General features: G+C 35.6%; 1 protein-coding gene across 1 annotated transcript; it reads left to right on the top strand.

Moving 5' to 3' along the window:
- Positions 1-5172: 5172 nt before the first annotated feature.
- LOC117991683 (fork head domain-containing protein FD4-like) lies at positions 5173-6657 on the top strand. The gene has a single exon (XM_034979285.2). It carries the CDS (start codon positions 5237-5239, stop codon positions 6008-6010), a length of 774 nt encoding a protein of 257 aa, XP_034835176.1. The 5' UTR covers positions 5173-5236; the 3' UTR covers positions 6011-6657.
- Positions 6658-20565: the final 13908 nt, after the last annotated feature.

The following is a 20565-nucleotide window of genomic DNA, read 5'->3' as shown; positions in this document are numbered from 1 at the left end:
TAGGTATGTGATGCAATTTTTAAAATTTAAATGGCATAAAAAGCTAGGTAGGTACTTACGGCCGATTACATTGATACCTACTTACTTACCTTAAAAAAATTACTACCATTGTTACATGTAGGTATTCTAATAAAATAATGGTTTTATGATTTATGCCATCTGGAGTGGGTAGATAATGGGTGGGTACAAATAGGTGATTTAAATGTAAGCTTGGTAAATGTGACTATAAAAAAGTTATACCTTGTAAGTAATTAAATTATCTACCTGAGTATCTCCCTTGTTTTTCCTTCAATTGTAAAAAAAAAACATTATGCAAAAATGTGAGCTATTTTATTGTCAGACGAGCTGACATTGGTTCGCTTTTACCAAAATAAGTAATTAATTCTAAGCACCGCGCCGTCCCAGGCAACTTAAAAAAGCTCTCAAGGCGTCCGTCGTTACTTGCATATTTTTTGTTCAAAGTAGAGCGCATTTTCGCGCCCTAAAGTGCCCTAAGGGTGATTTATGATAAAAGTTATAAGCATTTTTAATATCAACGAGCCTTAAGGCCCTTTGCAGATGCCGCCGGAATGATAACCTAATTAACAAACGTTATATATCATTGGGCGAGCGCAAATACGAGATAATATTTATTAACGGTGGAAAAGGCAGAAAAGGTATAGATACTACGTCGAGGGTTCGCCATATATTCGAGCGGGCTTAATTGCTTCTTTCTTGATCTGCAAATCAGTGGAGTTAAATTTCCGTGGTGTAGGGAACAATGATAGGGGTGCCTAGGTATTTATAGCAACGTGGTTTAGTGAAACTGCTCTCTACGTCGATAGATAAGTAATTTTTTTATCTCCAGAGGAACTACCACGATGCCGGCTTTTGAGGTAGGTAAGTAAGTATAGGTATGTTTATTTACTCTTTGAATGGCCCATATCGTCATTTTGAATGACCAACATCACTTTTGTCAGTTTATCTGTGTAATTCAATGTAGGTACCTACCTACCTAAACATAGCGACTGCTAGTGCTTGCAAGTTGCAAGATGAGTATATCTGTTTATTCTGTATTCTGAGATCTAGGAGTGCATTAGGAAAAGTAAAAATAACATTAATTAAAAAATCTAGAAACTCCCGGAAAGGAAATAATGCTATAAGTAGGTAGGTATATCGACTTTTTCTGGAAAGCTTTAGGTACCTAATTAATATTAATTAACAGCAATCAAATCCTTTTTTCAGTTTATCTGTGTAACTCTCAATGTACCTAACGACTGCTAGTGGAATGAACCATTTGCTATTTTAATTATTGAATGAACAAATCTTAATAACTTCCCACATTCATTTAGGTTAATAATGATTACATTCGTTAATTAATGAAAAGACAATAATTGCACACATACATAACTAGGAACTTAATCTTGGATGATATAAGTTAAATTTTGCCGGAAACATTTGTTGTTCTATTCTAGAGAATAGCTTTCTCACGCATGATGATATAAACTTTCAACATAATAAGTATGTTGATACAATAATGAGCACTGAAGAGTTATCTACCTACTTACAATACCTCTCTACAATCATTTATTTCGGTGATTTAAAAATAATATCTTGTCGATTGTACCTATTATTGCTAATAATACCTAATAGGTAGGTATCCTAGGTCCTTAATATTGAAATGTCTAAATAAATCTTGTTGAGTAGATATTATGGTAGTAAGTATTAGGTACAGGGGTAGGTACTTGTGAGTAGGAATAATAATATAAGGTAAGAGGTTTAAAAAACCCTGAACCTGAAGTAGTTATATACCTAGTATGTATATACACCATAGTTTAGGTCGATTAAGTAAGTATACCTAGGTATAACAACCCGTTAAGTATTGTAATTGAACGGTATTTCAGGTAGGTAGGTAAGTATGTACCTATATTAAAAATTGTGATAGGAACTAACGACTAGATAGGCACCTATCTATTTATCTAACGAAAACATGGCATGCCGCATGGCCATGGCTCATGAAACTGTGTGGGTGGATAAGTCAGTTGGTAACATAGATTTGTCGTTTTTTTTGAGAAATAGGAAAAGATCTGCACCTTCCTTACAATCCAGTTGAGATAAATGACATCGAAGCAATTGTTGAGAAATAAATTAAATTCGACATTTTCCAAGAAATCCGTGAAATAGGTAAGTATACCTAGCAAAGAAAAATGAATTACGAAAACGATGTAGTTTTTATTAAAGTTAAACACCATTGTGTAGTTTACGATTTCTTCCAACCAACGGTTTAGATAAAAAGTCTATTTCGTCGCTTGCTGTATTTTTTTAAAATGTTTTGTACAATTATTGATGGTTTTGTTGTAGAATGGTGCCAATTTAGTATTTGCTTCGATTTTAAATTGAGTTTCGGTAAGTTTTTACGAAATAAAATACATATTACCGTAGGCTATACCTAAATAAGGTACCTATAGGTACTTGCACCCAGTAATGACCACCTTTATCCTAATTAGTAGGTAAATTTATCGACCTATAAAATTGAAGCCAGGGTACTTAAGAGTAAAATTTTGTGATGATCCTATAGGTAGGTAGATAGGTACTTACATGGTGGAAAAAGTAATCCGCTTTCTTTATTAACTGTTTAATAATAGTGTTGCAATTTAAAAAAAGGGTTGTGTTTGCCAAATTAGGCACCCAGGTTCCTAATAAGGACCACAATAAAATTCCTTGAATTTTTAATTATTACTTTTCATGTAAAGTAGTTACTTATTATATAATGACTAAGTAATATCACATTGTATGCAAATATTTACGAATAGTGCAGAAACTTAGATGTGTGCCTTATTAAGTGTACCTACCAGGCTGAAAATTAGGCATAAAACTAATTTTGTTTCAGTGATTGACATTTTTTTATTTTTTTAGTAAATAATAACTCTTACTTTACTATTGTTATATCTTATTTTATTTTATCGTTATATTTATCTACGTACAGTATTTTAGGGTAAATGAATCTTATTTTACTATTCAATACAACGGTGGATCTTATTAGCAATATTTAAATTACTAGGTAATAGTTACGTAGATTTTTATTACTAAATTAGATACTCAGACCTAAACCACACACGGCAAACTGTAACATCAGTACCCTTATTGTTATTATAAATGCGAAAGTGTGTTTGTTTGTTGGTTTGTTGGTTTGTCCTTCAATCACGTCGCAACGGGGCAACGGATTGACGTGATTTTGCATGGGTATAGATAAAGACCTGGAGGCCATAGGCTACTTTTTATCCCGGAAAATCAAAGAATTCCCACTGGATTTTTAAAAAACCTAATTCCACGAGAACGAAGTCGCGGACGTCAGCTAGTATTATAATATTTTAAGAATATAACGTTGTGGAGAAATCGTGTATTATTAAAATCCTTGTCGGACTTGTGTTTTAGGCCAGTGCCCTGTTTATCAAACGTTACAAGTCTTGTATTACAAGCGTTTCTCTTGTAAATTTGTGCATTTTTACAAGAATGCGTTTATCAAAACTACACTTGTAAACTACAAGCTACAAGTAATATCACATGTAATACAAGTGTTTTTCACACTTGTATTTGTGGTTTTGTTCATCAAAAATGCCTTTGTAGCTTGTAGCTTGTAACTTGTAACGAAAAAGTTGGAGAGCCTCCGTTGACTCTTAATTTATTTTACAAGTTGTATGCAAGTATGATAGAATAATTAAATTATCTAGTACCTAGTAGAAATAGGTAAAATAACTATAAAATAATTCAAAGGTGTAATTTTATTAAACTTATCTGTTGCTTTTTTTAAATTTGACCAAAACGTGTCTCATATACATACGAGTATGCTGGCATAATCTTTTTCGGCAGATACAAGTCCAAGCGATTGACATAGCAATAGTATCTCTTTCCACTCTGCTATTTTTTGGTCTTTAGATAATTTATCAGTAAATGGGCCAAATAAAATATCTTTTTTGTCACGAATTATTTAATTGAAGAATAATTGTTACTTTCGCATCAGATTTCGCCATTTTTTGCGGTGTAATTCGAATAGCGAAATTTTTTAAAGTCTAGGTATCTATTTTTCAAACAAAAAGTTTAAATTAAAAATAATGTATTATTTTAAATTTAAACTTTTTGTTTGTTTAGGTACTTCCTGTTGGTGTACCGACATAGAATAAATCAAAGTAGGTAGGTTAATAAAATAAGAAGCAATAGGTTTTACAAATAGGTTTTTTAACACAAAATTAAATTATATGAAAAAAAGTTTTATTTTTAACAATAACTTGACTAGTTATGGTACCGTAATTGCTGTTTTATCGACATTTATTACGGTTAAAAAATTATTTTGCAATTTAGCAAAAATAAAGTGTGTATAAATTAAAAATATACAGTATAAGTTCTACAAGTCTTGTAAAATCCTACAAGTCTTGTGAAATTATTTGATAAACATAATTTACAAGAGTTTGTAAAAAGTTCTTGTAACTTGTAACTTGTGAGCTTGTAGACTTGTAATGTTTGATAAACAGGGCACAGGTCTCCAAATAAGGACCGGCTCTTATTACGAACCCATATCGTGGTCCTTATTACGATAACGACATCGTGGCAAAGAATCACGTTTTGTAGCAAAAATCGTAAGTAAAACAATAATATAGTTCCCTCTGCGTTCTATTTTTTTGCGTTAAGACTGCATGGCCCCATTATGATCTACTTAGAAGGGAAAATTCTGGTCGAATTTAGTTGAATATTAAAATTAACTGAACCGAAGTTCTCATTGGTTGGTATTTAAGCAGGTAGGTAGGTAGATACCTATAGCAAGCATTGCATTTAATTAATAACGGCGAGACTTAATATTATTCATTCGTCGTTGAATTGGTGTATAATTCAAATCTCTTTTTCTGTATCATCGTAATTTACATACGCTAAATAAAAAGCGGTGTCATCACAAAAGATGTTTGGAGGCAATATAAACATAATATCAATTTAAATTCCTTGTTAGTGAAGCGAAAGCCGACATCATACCTGAAATTGGGCTCCCGTCATTGGCCGGAGGGTGTACCAATCGCAGGCTAGAAGAGCGGAGCCCCGCTCGAAGCCCCCGGCCGGGCGGGTGGGCCGACCGGCCAGACAGGCTGGCTGCCGACCTCTCCGCGCCTCAGTTCTTTTTCACACCTCGTATTGAAGTGACGTGATCAGGCTCTGTGTAGTTCCTCAACTTTAAGTCTTGTCTGTTGTTCGGTCGTTGGTGCGAGTGACGATGCCGCGACCGTCGCGCGAGTCTTACGGCGACCAGAAGCCGCCATACTCGTACATATCGCTAACTGCCATGGCGATCTGGAGTTCGCCGGAGCGGATGCTGCCCCTGTCGGAAATATACCGGTTTATAATGGACCGGTTCCCGTATTACCGCCGCAACACTCAACGCTGGCAGAACTCCCTGAGACACAACCTTTCTTTTAACGATTGCTTCGTGAAAGTGCCCCGACGGCCGGACCGGCCCGGAAAAGGCGCCTACTGGACTCTACATCCGCAAGCTTTCGACATGTTCGAAAACGGTTCCCTGCTTCGCCGCCGCAAGAGATTCAAATTGCAGAAAGGAGAAAAAGATAATTTGAATGCGGAACTAGCAGCTCTCGCGAGCTTTAACAGAGCTTTCTTAGCGCGGCAGGCGGGAGCACCTCCGCCGCCGCCTTTGCCCACCGCGAGCTTGTACACGCCGCCCATGTGCCCTCAGTTGAGTCCAGAACCGGCTGAATTACCTGAAGTTGCGTCGATCACTATGCTGCCGCGGGAAAGACCGAGACGAGCGTTTACGATCGATGCACTACTAGAGCCGGAGCCGCCTCGGATGTCGCCTTCGCCGCCGCATTCCTTGCTAAGCATGCAAGCAGTGCAAGCTATGCCGCGGATAGAGTTCTCAATGCCGTCGCCGTACGTGTTGGCTGCGCAGCGGTACCAGGCCGAGCTGCTGCAGGCGGTGCACGCGCTGCGCCCCTGCTACCTGCCGCCGCCGCCGCTGCCGGTCGCGTGACATCATCCCTCTCTCGCAAACTGCTCCAATATTTCGTGCAATGCTAGGTTGTAAGTACAGAATACATTTTATACGACTTAATTCAGCCTCAAGTCTCATAACATCTCGTTTAATAACATTCATTATACCTACTGATTGAAATGAAACAGTCATTAGTTTTATTTAAGGAGTGTTGTATTATTAATAAATATAAGTATAGAAAGGTACATAATATATAAAATGTGGACGGTTGGCAAAGAATTCGCAAAAAAAAGCTTTTGCGATGTAAATAAATAAAAGCGCAGACGCGGCGGGAGGCCTAAATCGCTCGCACCGAGCAAGATCATTGTTACTGCCAGGACATTGTTAATATAAATTTTATTAGGTAGTGATCTCACTTGTAGATATTTATAAATACTTAGGTAGTGAATATTTAATAACATTATTTATTAAATCCAAAATATAAACTTTAAATAGCTACTCACGGTTAATAATGTCATTTTAAGATACGGCATGTAAATAATGTTTTTCATTTAAGTACTTAAATGTTTGTTGTAAATGTTGCATGAAAATCCTCTGAAATAAGAATTGTTATTTATTTTCCCTTTATTGTTATTGGAATAGATCATAATAGCTATCCATTATTGTAAATATTGTTTTCATTGTTATAATTATTCTAGTAGGTAAGTAGGTAGGTAGATAGTTATCTATCTACTTATTAAATGAAATACATACCTAATTCTAATTAAGATTTTTGTTTTATTGTGTAATTGTTGTTCCAAAATACAAATGTAGGTATACCATAACACCATCACACATATAATACATGTACTTAGGTCAAATTATTTACACACTTCTAAAGTTCGTTCAAGTCCTACATATAATTATATCTACCTAAGTACAATAGAAATAATGCTTAAAAGGTACAGAGAAAAACCTCTTACACACTTACCTATCCTATAAAGATGAGAAATTAGGTACATAGGGATGTAGGTAACTAAAACAAAAATACTTAATAAAAATACATTTAAGCTTTTAAATAGCCGTAAGCATAAGCTAGAATAAGTAATTATTAAGAAGCTTTCAAAATATAACATAAGCTGGTATCTTCATCATTATCAGGTATCTACTTAAAGGACAAAGTAAGATTGCATATGATCAGTTTTTACCAAAATGATCTTTTTAGGAGAAGAAAGAAAAAGGTTTTTCTTTATTTATAAAAACACCTAACCTGCCATACCATCTTTTGATCTTTGCATACCAACTATGAGTGTATATCCTATGTTAAAAAATTAGGTAATTATTTTAACCCGATAGGTAGATAGGTAACTACCTATACCTATTATTAGCCTGTATGTTTGACACAGATTTTAGTAGGTATTACACATATATACCTAACAACAGTCGTGTAAGACACTGTTTTATAGTTTTATGGAAACACTTTATCATATCAATTTTGATCGCAACTTTTGGTTCAAAGCTTTACGTAATACCGGATGGTATAAGTCAACCTAATCGAGTTACCACGCTTTTTTATTTAAATTGTCGGACATTTCCAATATGGCCGGTCCATCGTGGGGGGCGTCGGATAAAGGGCACATTTTGTATAGTAAAAAAGTCGTCGCGGAGGTGGTCTTTTTCACGGTCTAACGTACTGTAACGACCGCATTTGTAGACTAATAGATCGTGATATTGCATCCACTTGAACAGTTGCTGAGTCATTGATCCTTTGGCTAAATACGAGTACGTAAAAAGACGCTGTTTCTTTTAATTTTACAAAACTTTTTGTATTTATTTTTACTACACTTACTACTCTCTTGAGTAAACGTTCATGCTTGTCTCTTAGCCCAATAGTTACAAGTGCTTTCTTTTTCTCGGTACCTAAGTAGAAAACTTTATAAAATTGGAGATCTGCTATTTTCCATTTTTGTGTTCCACAGTCTCCACTTCTTATACACACACACCTATTTCGATATATATATATTACTTAACTAGATGATCTCCGTGGCTTCGTTTGCACGAAAAATCTCGTTGAAGCTTTTTGATTTTCCGGTATAAAAAGTAACCAACGCCTGTTTTTCGAATGCAAGCTATCGCTGTACCAAATTTCATCCAAGTCGGTTAAACGGATGATCCGTGAAAAAGTAACAAACAGAAAGACAGATGGACACACAGCAGACAGACAGACACAGTTTCGTATTTATAAAATTTGTATCAAGTAGATACATACAACTCATGCACAACGGGTTGCAAAGCTGAAGTTGCAATGGGCAAGGCACATAGTTCGAACAACCGATAGACGTTAGGACCCCAAGGTTCTAGAATAGCGGCCTCGCACCGGAAAGCGCAGCGTTGGAAGACCCCCTACTAGGTGGACAGACAACATCAAACGAGTTACAGGGAGCCTCTGGATTCATGGGGCCCAAGACCGTGGTATGTGCCTATGTGTGAGTCCCTACAAGGGACCTATGTCCGTAGTGGACGTCTAACGGTTGATAATGATGATGATGATATCATGTACCTACCCAAAAGTTGGTAGACCTAAGACTTCCAACTCCTTTGAGTAATACGATTTAGGTATAAAATAGTTTTATTCAATTCGTCAAATTTCGTAATATCGTCGTATTACTTTTCATATTTTCGGACTATCCTGCGTGCAAAGTGTGGACTCTACATTGGAGAATTAATTTTGATATAGGTAAACGTTTTAATTAAATATAACAGATTTTATTACTAAATTATAAAAGACAGAAATACCTATTGCAGTAATAAAAACTATACCCAAGGTTCAACCTTACATAATAACTATTATCTTTATGCTAATAAAAACTATTAATGTTTGTAAAAAGCAATTTAGTTATCTTTTATTATTAGGTATTCGGCATTAATAAATATGAAGCTTAAGCTGGTCTTTGGTTGTAAACCTTAAGTACTTAGTTAAAATTAGTTACGGAATTTCATTTGAGACCAAATATTAAAAAAAGAAAATGAAGGTAGGTAAATCAGGCATCAGCCTGCAAGTTTGATTAGCATGTCCTACATAAAGATTTAATTAAAAATCGGTCAAGCGCGAGTGAGACTCACACACCCAGGGTTCCGTACCATCGTACAAGATTTTTTTTTCATGTCGGCCATTTTGAAATTTTCATTATTTTGTTGTTATAGCAGCTATAGAAATACACATTCTATAAAAAATTTAACTCTATATATTACGGTTCGCAAGGTAACTACAACCCGTTGACAGACAGACGGACTGACGGACGGACAGCGAAGGCTTAGTACGTAATAGGTTCCCGTTGGCACTTCGGGCACAGAACCCTAAAGATGGTCTTATCTGTATTTTATTATACTTACATTTAATTTAAATTTCATTTTATTACTCGTGCTTTGGTATGATTACCTATACCAATTTTAACTGTAAGAATAATTAAGTAAATAAAGCTGAGGTTGAGATATTACCGGACGGATGGACAGCGGAGGTTTAGTAAAATAATAGGGCACCCACTCCAGGGTATGAAACGCTAAAAACCAGCCAAGTGCAAGTCAGACTCGCGTACCGAGGGTTCCGTACTACAGTGTTATTTTTTCAACATTTTGCACGATAAATCAAAAACTATTGTGCATAAAATATATAAAAATCTGTTTTAGAATGTATGTGCTGGTAAAAAGTCCTTTCACATGATTCACTTGGTAAAGTAATCTTACCTTAAAATTGAAAATGCTTATTATTTTTCATTAACACATTTAATTTTTTTTTTGTAATGTAACCATACAATTGGTTGGATGGTTTTCGGATTTTTCCCCTTACTGCTACAGTGACAGACAGACAACGAAGTGATCCTATAAGGGTTCTTTTTTTCCTTTAGAGGTACGGAACCCTTAAAAGATAAAATAAGGGTAAAAAAATCATTAAAAACAGTAACGCTACATGAATATTTTTATTTCGGTCCCTGCTGACAGGCGTTTTATTAAAAAATGAAATCTATAAATCTGCAACATAGAGCATTAAAAAAATATTAATATTAATAATCACTATTTTAAAACTATGAAGTATTTAATCAGCTTTAAGTAACTATTAAAGTGAGTATCGGGACAATCCCAGAAAAATCAGAATTTATGGTAGGCCTGCATAATTTTATAATGCTCTTGTTTGTACGTTATTTCGCTGGGCTTGTTTAGGCTGTCGGAAATTACTAAACCAGAGCAAATTGAGGATATGTGTAATTATTGTCAGGTAATTTTACCCGCGTAAATTAGAAAATGTGCGGGTACGGCATAACGCGGTAACTATTATCCGGAGATAAACTTATAGGCTTATTTGCTAACTGTAAGTAACTCCGTGGGTTAGTGGTCAAGTGCCTACGCATGTAATTTGATTAATTCTCGGACGTCGTTACTAGAAGGTCTAAAGGGAGTGAGCCAAGTCATTGCCGGCTACTACCACCTATACTATAGCTACTGTGGTACTGTAGGTACCTCTTCCTCTTGTCCTCTATCCCACGCTATGCTGGGTCGGCACAACATGTCCTTCCAGATATGTTGACAACGGCCGCCTGCCTGACGCCAACCCTCCTTGGGAAAGCTTTTGTTTGGTGAATGCATCAGAACCGCCACCATTTGGTTTATCCCTTTAGTCGCCTTTTACGACATCCACGGGAAGATATGGATTCATAAAAACCGGGACCGCACGGTAAATACAAACACCATTAATTATTTTTGATAATCTCACTCCCTTTTTGAGTCGATTTGGTAGTGATAGGCATCTTCACGTTATTAGTGCCGTTTCTCAGGGTCGCCAGTCCAAGCCATTTCCTTATGGCTATAAGTATGGTCAACAGTAGATCGTTAACGTCGTCTTAAGTGTGAGGAATCTACTATCGACGAAACAATTGCAGTATAAATAACACATGTTTACTTGTTGCTAACAAGGGTGTAACAAAGGGTCATAAATGTCGCATTACTAGGCCAAAATAGCGGAATTATTTTAAAGGTTCCACGGATAGTAAATATTGACATTTTATGTGAGGTTATATCGATATTTATTACGAACTGTTGCCATTACAAAAGATTATTTTATATGTGTTGTTGTTACCGCCTTCTTGCATAATATGGTACTTGTCCGAACGCCGACGATTAGCGACAAACGAGTTGAGCTAAAACTAGAATCGAGTTGGTGAGAAATGAGAAATACGAATGTATTGGGACAGTTTTGTGGCTGAGCTACGAGCGAGTGTGAGGGGGCGACGGGCGATTACTCGCGCCGGTCGCTCGGATAGGCGGCCGAGACAAATTATTGTACATTTTAATCCATGCGCAAACTGCGCGAATGTTTTACCGCCAAGAGAGCGTCGCTGAGCGAGTTTTTTCTTTGATAGCTCTTGTCGCTGCGACAAATAGTGGAGGGAGAATCGCGCCGACAACAGTGTGACACGGAATCTTACGTTTACAATTTGACGTTTCTTGGGCGAGAAAATAGTCGACAGCTAGTCGCTTCCTCGACAGCGGTGGGACATGTGCTTAAATATTAGCGGAAAAATCTCGAGAATAACGCCATAACCCTGACACTACATGCTGTCGGATGTTTGTGGGTAGTTTTATGTTATTTTATTCGATGCCATTTATAAATTATCCCTTGACCATAGTTCACGACAGTTAGGGAACTTCTAACAAAACGTCGAGGCATTGACGTCACTGGCAGGCGTCAAATGTTAGTACATTTGACGCACTATAGAGTAGCCCTATCTTTCTTTGATTTCACGTAAGTCGTCACCATAGCTTAATAATTGACATATCGTCGATTCAGGATCAAACCGCGAATTCCCTTACTCTAGTTCACTCTGCCTTGACAGCAGCTGGTCTGGCAGCTTTCCATTAAACCCGTATCCCTATCCTTGTTTTAAGCTGTATCGTACCAGAATGCTAAAATCCTTGGTCTTTCTATCTACTTAGGTACCTACTTATAGTTATCTACTTTCTGGCTAACTATGTAGGTACTATTATTTTTGGTTGGATGACTTACCTAAATACTAAAAGTGTAACAAGCTCCTCTAAATTGAGGGTGAAGGCCTTCTCCAGAGAAGACCATATTACCTATTTTCTTTGCTATTTGAATCCAGTTTATGCCAGAGAACTTTGCCTCTAACCATCTTGGGAATAGCCTACCACTTTTATGTGGCCTACATGATCAGGCCAGGGACGTCAATGTGGAAAAATGTAGTACCTATCATATTTATCTTTAAAATCTATAATCTACACTAATATTATAAAGAGGAAAACTTTGTTTGTTTGTTTGTTTGTTTGTTTGTTTGTTTGTTTGTTTGTTTGTTTGTTTGTACTGAATAGGCTCAAAAACTACTGGACCGATTTTAAAAATTCTTTCACCATTCGAAAGCTACATTATCCACGAGTAACATAGGCTATATTTTATTTTGGAAAAAAATAGGGTTCCGTAAGATATTTGGGTTTTTCGGACACAAGGTGTAAAAAATCAACCAGAAAAGTTACTTATTTTGCGTACGCTGCCTAAACTATAAAAGATAGAACCATAAAATGTTCTAATTAATTGTAGATCTTATAAATATCTACAAAAAAGTCCGCGACACACTATACCCATCTATGTCGAGTGAGGCACAGCAACCATTTTTTTATTTAAAAATCTTGAATTTTTTTTGGACTACATTTAAACGCGTTTATTTTACTCATGCTATTAATCCTTATCAAAATAAATGATTTCATCACTAAGAACAGTTTATGGAGATAATATTTGGTCTTTGAATGATTAAAATTGGACGTTTGGTTTTGAAGTTATGGCGAAATTAAAATATTACGATTTCTGCTGCACGGCCCGTTGTATTATATAAAGAGGTAATGTCGTTAAGTTTGTTTGTAGGGGGTAATCTTTAGAACTACTGAACCGATTTTAAAAATTCTTTCACCAGTAGAAAGCTACATTATTCCTGAGTGACATAGGCTATACGGGATCTTTAAAAACCTAAATCTACGCGGGCGAAGCCGCGGGGATCAGCTAGTGTCAGTATAATACAGTAATACACTTCTGTCTCAATACACAGCATACAAACCAAACAATAAATATTTGTAGAGGCAGATGTTTGTAGAGGATTATTATGGAACCTTAAATAATAATCGGTCTCTTAGCACTTCTGTTGATGTTTTTGCCCGAACACCTTTGAAGGACTATGCAACCTCTAATTTGGAAATTAATATCTAACACATTGTGTATAGGATCAGTCTGTTTTTCTGTGTTTAAAAAAAAAAGCGAAACGTGGTATTATATCGCATTGATATTATAATAAGATGCGGGTAAGAATTATTGTCAATTTTGTTAAACTACAACCCGGCTACGGCTAAGTCATATGAATGTTATGACGTAGGTAGGTACCTACTTTAGGTCTGTAATAAGGCATTGTCGAGCGAGTGGTGTGAAAAAGTATCATTTTAATAAAGTTTTGACAGTAGACAATCTAATCTAATCTAATATAAATCAGCCTGTGCTGTCCCACGTCTGGGCAAAGGCCTCCCTCCGATCCTTCCACCATTTCCTATTTCGTGCCTCTTCAGGCCACGTACCTGTAAAGTTATCTAATTCATCACGCCAACGTCGCCTCGGCCGACCACGCACACAACAGTAGACAAATAACTTAAAAATGTTTAGGTACATGATTATTTGTAATAAAGTATTTCAGTCCTTGTCTTTTTTCATGAGCATAAATCCTATCGTAGACGATCGCATAGGAAACAAAACAGTAGGCCTACAAAAATCGAACCAGGCTCTCGCCGACATCATATTTTAGATAAAGAATAATAAGCTCATTCTTTGTTCTATGAGAAGGATAGACGAAACTAAAGACGAAAAATAATACCCATATCTATATCATATATGCTTTAAATTTAATTCGGATGCGAAATTAATTAATTACTTCTATTATAGTGTAGGCAACACAGAAAACCTGCCATCTGTCACCCGTGAGTGGAGGTGTGACAGTGGTAGCGGCGTCGGACGGACGCAGCGAGAGAAAAAAGATGGACGATATAAAAGTAATTAAGCGAGATATAAGTACTAGGTGATTAATTAAGCTAGATATAAACTAAGTGGATGTTACAAGTGTACCTGAATATAAGACTGTGGACATCGGAACTGCGTTTGATTCATATTAGGGTCATCCCAAGACTAATAAACCCGGATTGGAGGTTAAGTTGTTTATATCAGAAGATTGGATGTGATTCATGCCCAAAAATGCGGGTCTATCCTGGAAGATGTTAAAAGTGCCTGTACAAGACGCATAGCAACATATTTATTAGGTACTTATATCGGAAATTATATGAAGAAACCTACCTGAACGAATAACAAAGTGAATATGAAATATATACAAACTGCAATGGTGCTACACTATTACTTTGGGAGTACTTGAGTAGACCTGTATCGAGTTGGAGGGCTTGTCTCCAACGCAACTACTCAAGAGATTGGTTTGAGGAAAGCACCTTGCACTGTCTGGAACAAGCAGAAGTACGTAGGTCGATGGGTCCAATGCATCCATAGGTTGTATTGAAACGGTGAATCTGTGTACTTACCTTCTTACAGTGGATGTTCATTAAAGCATGGGTGAATATTAAGAGTGCCTAATGTTAGATTACTGCATCAAAATACCTAAGTAGGTATTTGATAAGTTACAATATTACCAATTGATACTTTTAGAACAGAGTAAGTGAAGGCTATAATTATTAATAGTAAGTAGATATCAGCATTATGACTTATTTGAGAGTTCAAAGTAAGGGATTATAGTTTTGTTCTGACCGCTTTAATGGATTAGTATGTAGGGACATACCTAGCCCAAGATTTGATCTATGAAGTTATAAGTAGTATTAGTATTAATTTCAAGACTGGATGCAACGCACCGTAGTACTAACACCTTGTATTTTAAAATCGAAGTAAGGTAATAAGTGATATGAAATACTTTAAACCAAATAGGCACCTACCTATATTAAAGTAGAATCAAGAAAACAATTAGATTATTATGTAGGTAAGTACTTGATACATGAGCTAGTGTAGAAATATAAAAAATAGAGTTTATTTGCTAGAATGTGGTACAATTTGGTCTTAAATCTGTTTTGATCTAACACATTCAACCAATAACTGAGTGTGCAAATTATTACCTATAGTACATTATCATAGCATAATAAAATGTGAAAATTTAGAATGAATATCTACTTAACTTTATCTATCTAGGAAGTAATGTTAACAATATAATTTTATTCAAGTCTTAATTTAAATCATTCAACAATCATTTTAAAAAAAGAAATATGTACATGTGCTTTAGTTAAAAATAGAAATAATAATCTTACAATAACAACGGTCATATCTACATCAATGGGTCAATCAATGGTTTTAGTGCAAAATTTGGGTTATATACAGGGGTCTGATATAATCAAGTAGGTATGTACTTGATACTGGTGTCACTTAAATGAAATATTTCCGAGATTATTCAACTGTTACCATTTTTTTCATGTTTTGACAACTTTTCTGATGATGTCCACGACCCTGTGACCCCGACTTGACGATGAGGTCGACGAATGTGAGATGAACAAGTGGTTTTGGCCTGCATCTGTGGTGGAGAAGTGCAAATAACCTTCAAGTTGTGATTGGAAGCAGTCATGTACCTGCATGGATCGGATAAGAACACAGTAACTCTTGGTGTGAGGCCTGTTGTAATGATACAAAAGAAAAAAAAGCCATCCCGGCCTGCCTCATTATGATGGAGGCTGTAACCTCAAGGTATTGTTATGTAATACAGTAATAAGAAGGTAAGAAACATCTGAATACTACTATGGTTAATTGAGGCAAATCTAGTTTACCTAGTAACTAAAATAAAGTCTTAAAACTTTGAATTGAATAGTCTCAATATGAGTAGTTATTCTTCTTTAATTAAATAATTACATACTTAACTATACACATAGTAATATTTTAGTACAATTTAAGGATAGAATGCCTGAAATATGTGTCAGGTGCATGTGTTTTCATTACCTACCATTTAATGTAAGATTTTTGGATTTGGGTCTATGGTAGGCATGGTATGGTTGTGAGAATGATAGACAGTGATAGGGAGACTAATAGAGTCGATTGCCAGATGCATCCATTGAATACCTATCTACCGACTGAATAGTCTGTATTATGTACTGACAGACATAGATCAACCCGCAGGCCCTGCATAATCAAATATGATTTGAGTTCTCTACTAAGCTACTACTGGACATAAAGAAAAGATTTTGGAAAATTAGACCTGGGGTGGATCAGCTAATAAATAATTAATTGGTCCACTAGATAAAGTAGGTAACATTGAACCTATTTTGAATCTGTAGGTTTACTTATTCGACCAAATTAGAGTTATTAGATTACTTTGAATACCTAGTAAGTATAGGGTATGAAATATCAGGTTTGAATTAATCTAACTATGTACATACCAGAAACAGAAAGACATACAACACTCATGCTCACGAAAGTAGCCATGTGGATGTTGGAATTTTATTTGATTCTTATACCAATAAAATTTATATTAAGTGCTAGTATGTACTTTTGTTCCGTTTGCTCACCCTTGTGGAAATTATAAATTACATTTGCTGCAACCACCATTTAAGGAGAGGTGAGGTTATGAAAGGAAAATGAATTGAATCATTATTATATTAACCTAAAGTGAATTTAACTGATCAGATCAGATGAAAATAAATAAATGGACTTGAATTAAAATATTTATTTATCAGCATAACAGTGGTTCTTTCAAATGTTCTTAGAGTTTTATAATTAAAAAAGGTAAAATTATGTGAGCTATCACATTCATATAAAGTCACTAGTAGCTGACATCCTCTTATACTAATAGATGACATGCATTCGTGATTTTTAGAATTTGGAAAATAAAAATAATAATAAAATAAAAACACGTTTCCACTTCTCATGCTCGTAAGGTTCTATTTTACGCAGGCTATAAGAGGACTAAAGTGCGTTTCATGCTGTTATACACAAGGTATTTAGAGGTAAACAACAGTCTCTCTGAATGACATATGGATGAGAAAGAATTTATGTAATTTCTATGGTGCCAGTGAACTTTTGCACTTGTATTGAGGTTGCGACCTATACCTACCTACAAACTCATTACAGCACCCTCATTTAATCCCTACTCTTTTCGGTCAATCTATAGATATGTACTTATAGTAATATTATATTGTTACATTTCCTCGCAATCGAAGTGAAAATCAGTGTTTATAACTCGGCTCAAGTGGCTTGTTTGGTGCCCTTGTTGTACAATCTGCTTTCATAAATCAAAGCCTTTAGGTACTTACTACCTCGGAAAAACACACACTGAACAACAGGTTAACTACCAAGTACATCATATTTACTGTTGTTATTATTGGATTGGCTTACCAACTTAATAGATGATACTATCTGCTGTAATAATAGAAATTAGAAAGAAATACTAAGTTACGAAGTTCAATTTTTATGTACGAGTAAAGGAAACTTTAAAACATGTGTCTCTAATAACAAAAGAGAGTTACGAAGGTGTTATTAAATGAAGCGGCAATGACTGTGGCAATGTTATGTATAACAGGGTCTGGATTGTTGTATTTCTTTATATAGCCTACTAACACATAATTTTATCATATCGTTGTTTCTCGGGTATAAATAATGCACGAATAATTCGATCTCTGACTTAGGTTTAGATCTGAAATAAGAAATGAAATTGTCAGTATACAGAGAAGTGTAAATCTTAACCTTGCAAGCCCCATCGGATAAATAGTGGAGAAACGGATTCCCTACCTTTACTGCCCAAATTTTGACTAGCTATTTGACTTTGGAAAAAGGAGCTTATGAGATGCATATTTTTACTAAATAAATAAATTATTAATATAATTATTATAAACAAAAGACGGATTTGTCTCTTGTGTGTGTGCCCTTAAATTATATTAAAATTTCAAACGAGTTGCACAATTATTATCACCTGCAGACATTACACGTAGGGCGATTGTCTAAAACCTGCATCAATCATTATTGTTCTGATTGGCTGAATTTGTGCGATTCTTGTTGCAACAATGCATTGTGGCCAATAGTGAGCGAGCATTAACCAATCAGAGATGATTGCGATCGTGACATTGTAGCTGACAAACAACCGCGGTAGAGCCCACGGTGAACTAAAGATGTTTACTACTGTAGATACTCCACAAATAGTTGAGAATATCGATTTGAGTGTTGAGTTCAATAGTCTCGATAACTAGTCTTTCAAATCATTAATCAAATTACTGAAAGCCATAAAGCAAATTAAGAAGAAGATTAATCAAATGAGATATTAAGGGAGCAAACACTTAGCGGGTTTGCCATAAACGTTGACACTATAATATTCATTCTATTGACTGTACACAAATAATCGCTTCTGGTGGCTGTCTTGGGGAAGCTAATAAAAAAAAATGGTGTTTAATATTGTTATGATATAACGTGTCATTGTTATGAATGTGATTATTATTTTTAGACTCTAAACGAACTGACAACCAGTGAATAAGAGAAAAGGATACCGACTTATGTATGGACTTAGTCCTGGTGCGATAAGCGGTGATCCCTGAGAATATTAGAAACGAATACCGACTTATGTATGGACTTACTCCTGGTGCGATAAGCGGTGATTCCTGAGAATATCTGAAAAGAATACCGACTTATGTATGGACTTATTCCTAGTGTGATAAGCGGTGATTCTTGAGAGTATTTTATGATAACCTAACGAGCAAATAAGAGAGAAGAATACCGACTTATGTATGGACTTATTCCTGGTGTGATAAGCGGTGATTCTTGAGAGTATTTTATGATAACCTAACAAGCAAATAAGGGAAACGAATACCGACTTATGTATGGACTTATTCCTGGTGCGATAAGCGGTGATTCCTGAGAATAGTTGAAAAGAATACCGACTTATGTATGGATTTATTCCTGGTGTGATAAGCGGTGATTCTTGAGAGTATTTTATGATAACCTAACGAGCAAATAAGAGAGAAGAATACCGACTTATGTATGGACTTATTCCTGGTGTGATAAGCGGCGATTCTTGAGAGTATTTTATGATAACCTAACAAGCAAATAAGGGAAACGAATACCGACTTATGTATGGACTTATTCCTGGTGCGATAAGCGGTGATTCCTGAGAATAGTTGAAAAGAATACCGACTTATGTATGGATTTATTCCTGGTGTGATAAGCGGTGATTCCTGAGAATATTTTATGATGAACCAACCGGCAAATGAGAGAAAAGAATACCGACTTATGTATGGACTTATTCCTGGTGAGATAAGCGGTGATTCTTGAGAATAGTTTATGATAAGCCAACAAGCAAATAGGGGAAACGAATACCGACTTATGTATGGACTTATTCCTCGTGTGATAAGCGGTGATTCCTGAGAATATTTATGATGAACCAAGTGGCAAATGGGAGAAAAGAATACCGACTTATGTATGGACTTATTCCTGGTGTGATAAGCGGTAATTACTGAGAATAGTTTATGTAATATAACTTGTCCCAATTGTGTCAAAGGTTGTCTATTTTATATGTTCCAAATGAGACATATTGTTATTGGAAAATTTAATTCATGTCCCAATTGTGACATACAGCAAGTGGAAATTTTTGATTTTGTAGCAATCGTGCCAAAGGAGGGCAGCATTGACTATAATATAGACCTAAGAATAAGGAATCAAGAATGACAAATGGAAGGTGGCAATACTGACGTAAACAATGGATCGTATTCCGGTGACAAAAGCTGGTCCTAGTAAGAACCAACAAACGAATTGGAAAACGGCTGACGAAGCGTCTGAAAAATGACGAACAATAATAGTCTGGTAAAACCTGATTCGATAATCCCGATGCGAGTGGACGGTGATCTTCAGTATGAACTTCAGCAACTGATCGGGTCGCGATGGTGACAAGAGGGAGTCTAGTTAATTTGATGGAAAACAAGCAGACTAATTCGGGGTCGGCAAGTGGAAAGGGTGTATCCTTTTTATTAATAATAATAGATTTATCTACAGAATAGAGGTACAGAAGTAGATATCATGGTTGGAAATCACTTTACCTGTTCTAGCAGATACTCACTAATGTTCAAGGGTTACTTAAATTCAAATTAAAGTTCTTATAATTGACGTATTCCGTAATGATATATTAATTATGTCTTGCTGAATTCGGTACGTAGTAGCTAGAAGTTGTATAGACCCTTTAAAGTAGATCTAAAATGACATGCTGATTGTAAATGCTAAATATCGGTTCATGTTAATGTACATTTTCGCAGTCACTCATTGTATTACGTTGATGTTTGGTGGAAACAGCACAGTAAAGAGCAAATTCTTAAATACTATTTCAAGTAACATCTATTCCAATAGACTATATAAGCAGTTCGCGCACGAAGGCTTGCTTACTTCACTCGCTAGGTATTAATGTATGGATCGCTGATATGTTATTAAAGCGTATAAGTACACCAATGTATCACGAAATAATTTCCTACATCTTTGTCATTCATTTGTTACACACTGACACGAG

This window comes from Maniola hyperantus, chromosome 2 (assembly GCF_902806685.2).
Source record: "Maniola hyperantus chromosome 2, iAphHyp1.2, whole genome shotgun sequence".
Taxonomy (NCBI): domain Eukaryota; kingdom Metazoa; phylum Arthropoda; class Insecta; order Lepidoptera; family Nymphalidae; genus Maniola; species Maniola hyperantus.
This window is presented reverse-complemented; position numbering and strand designations above follow the sequence as displayed.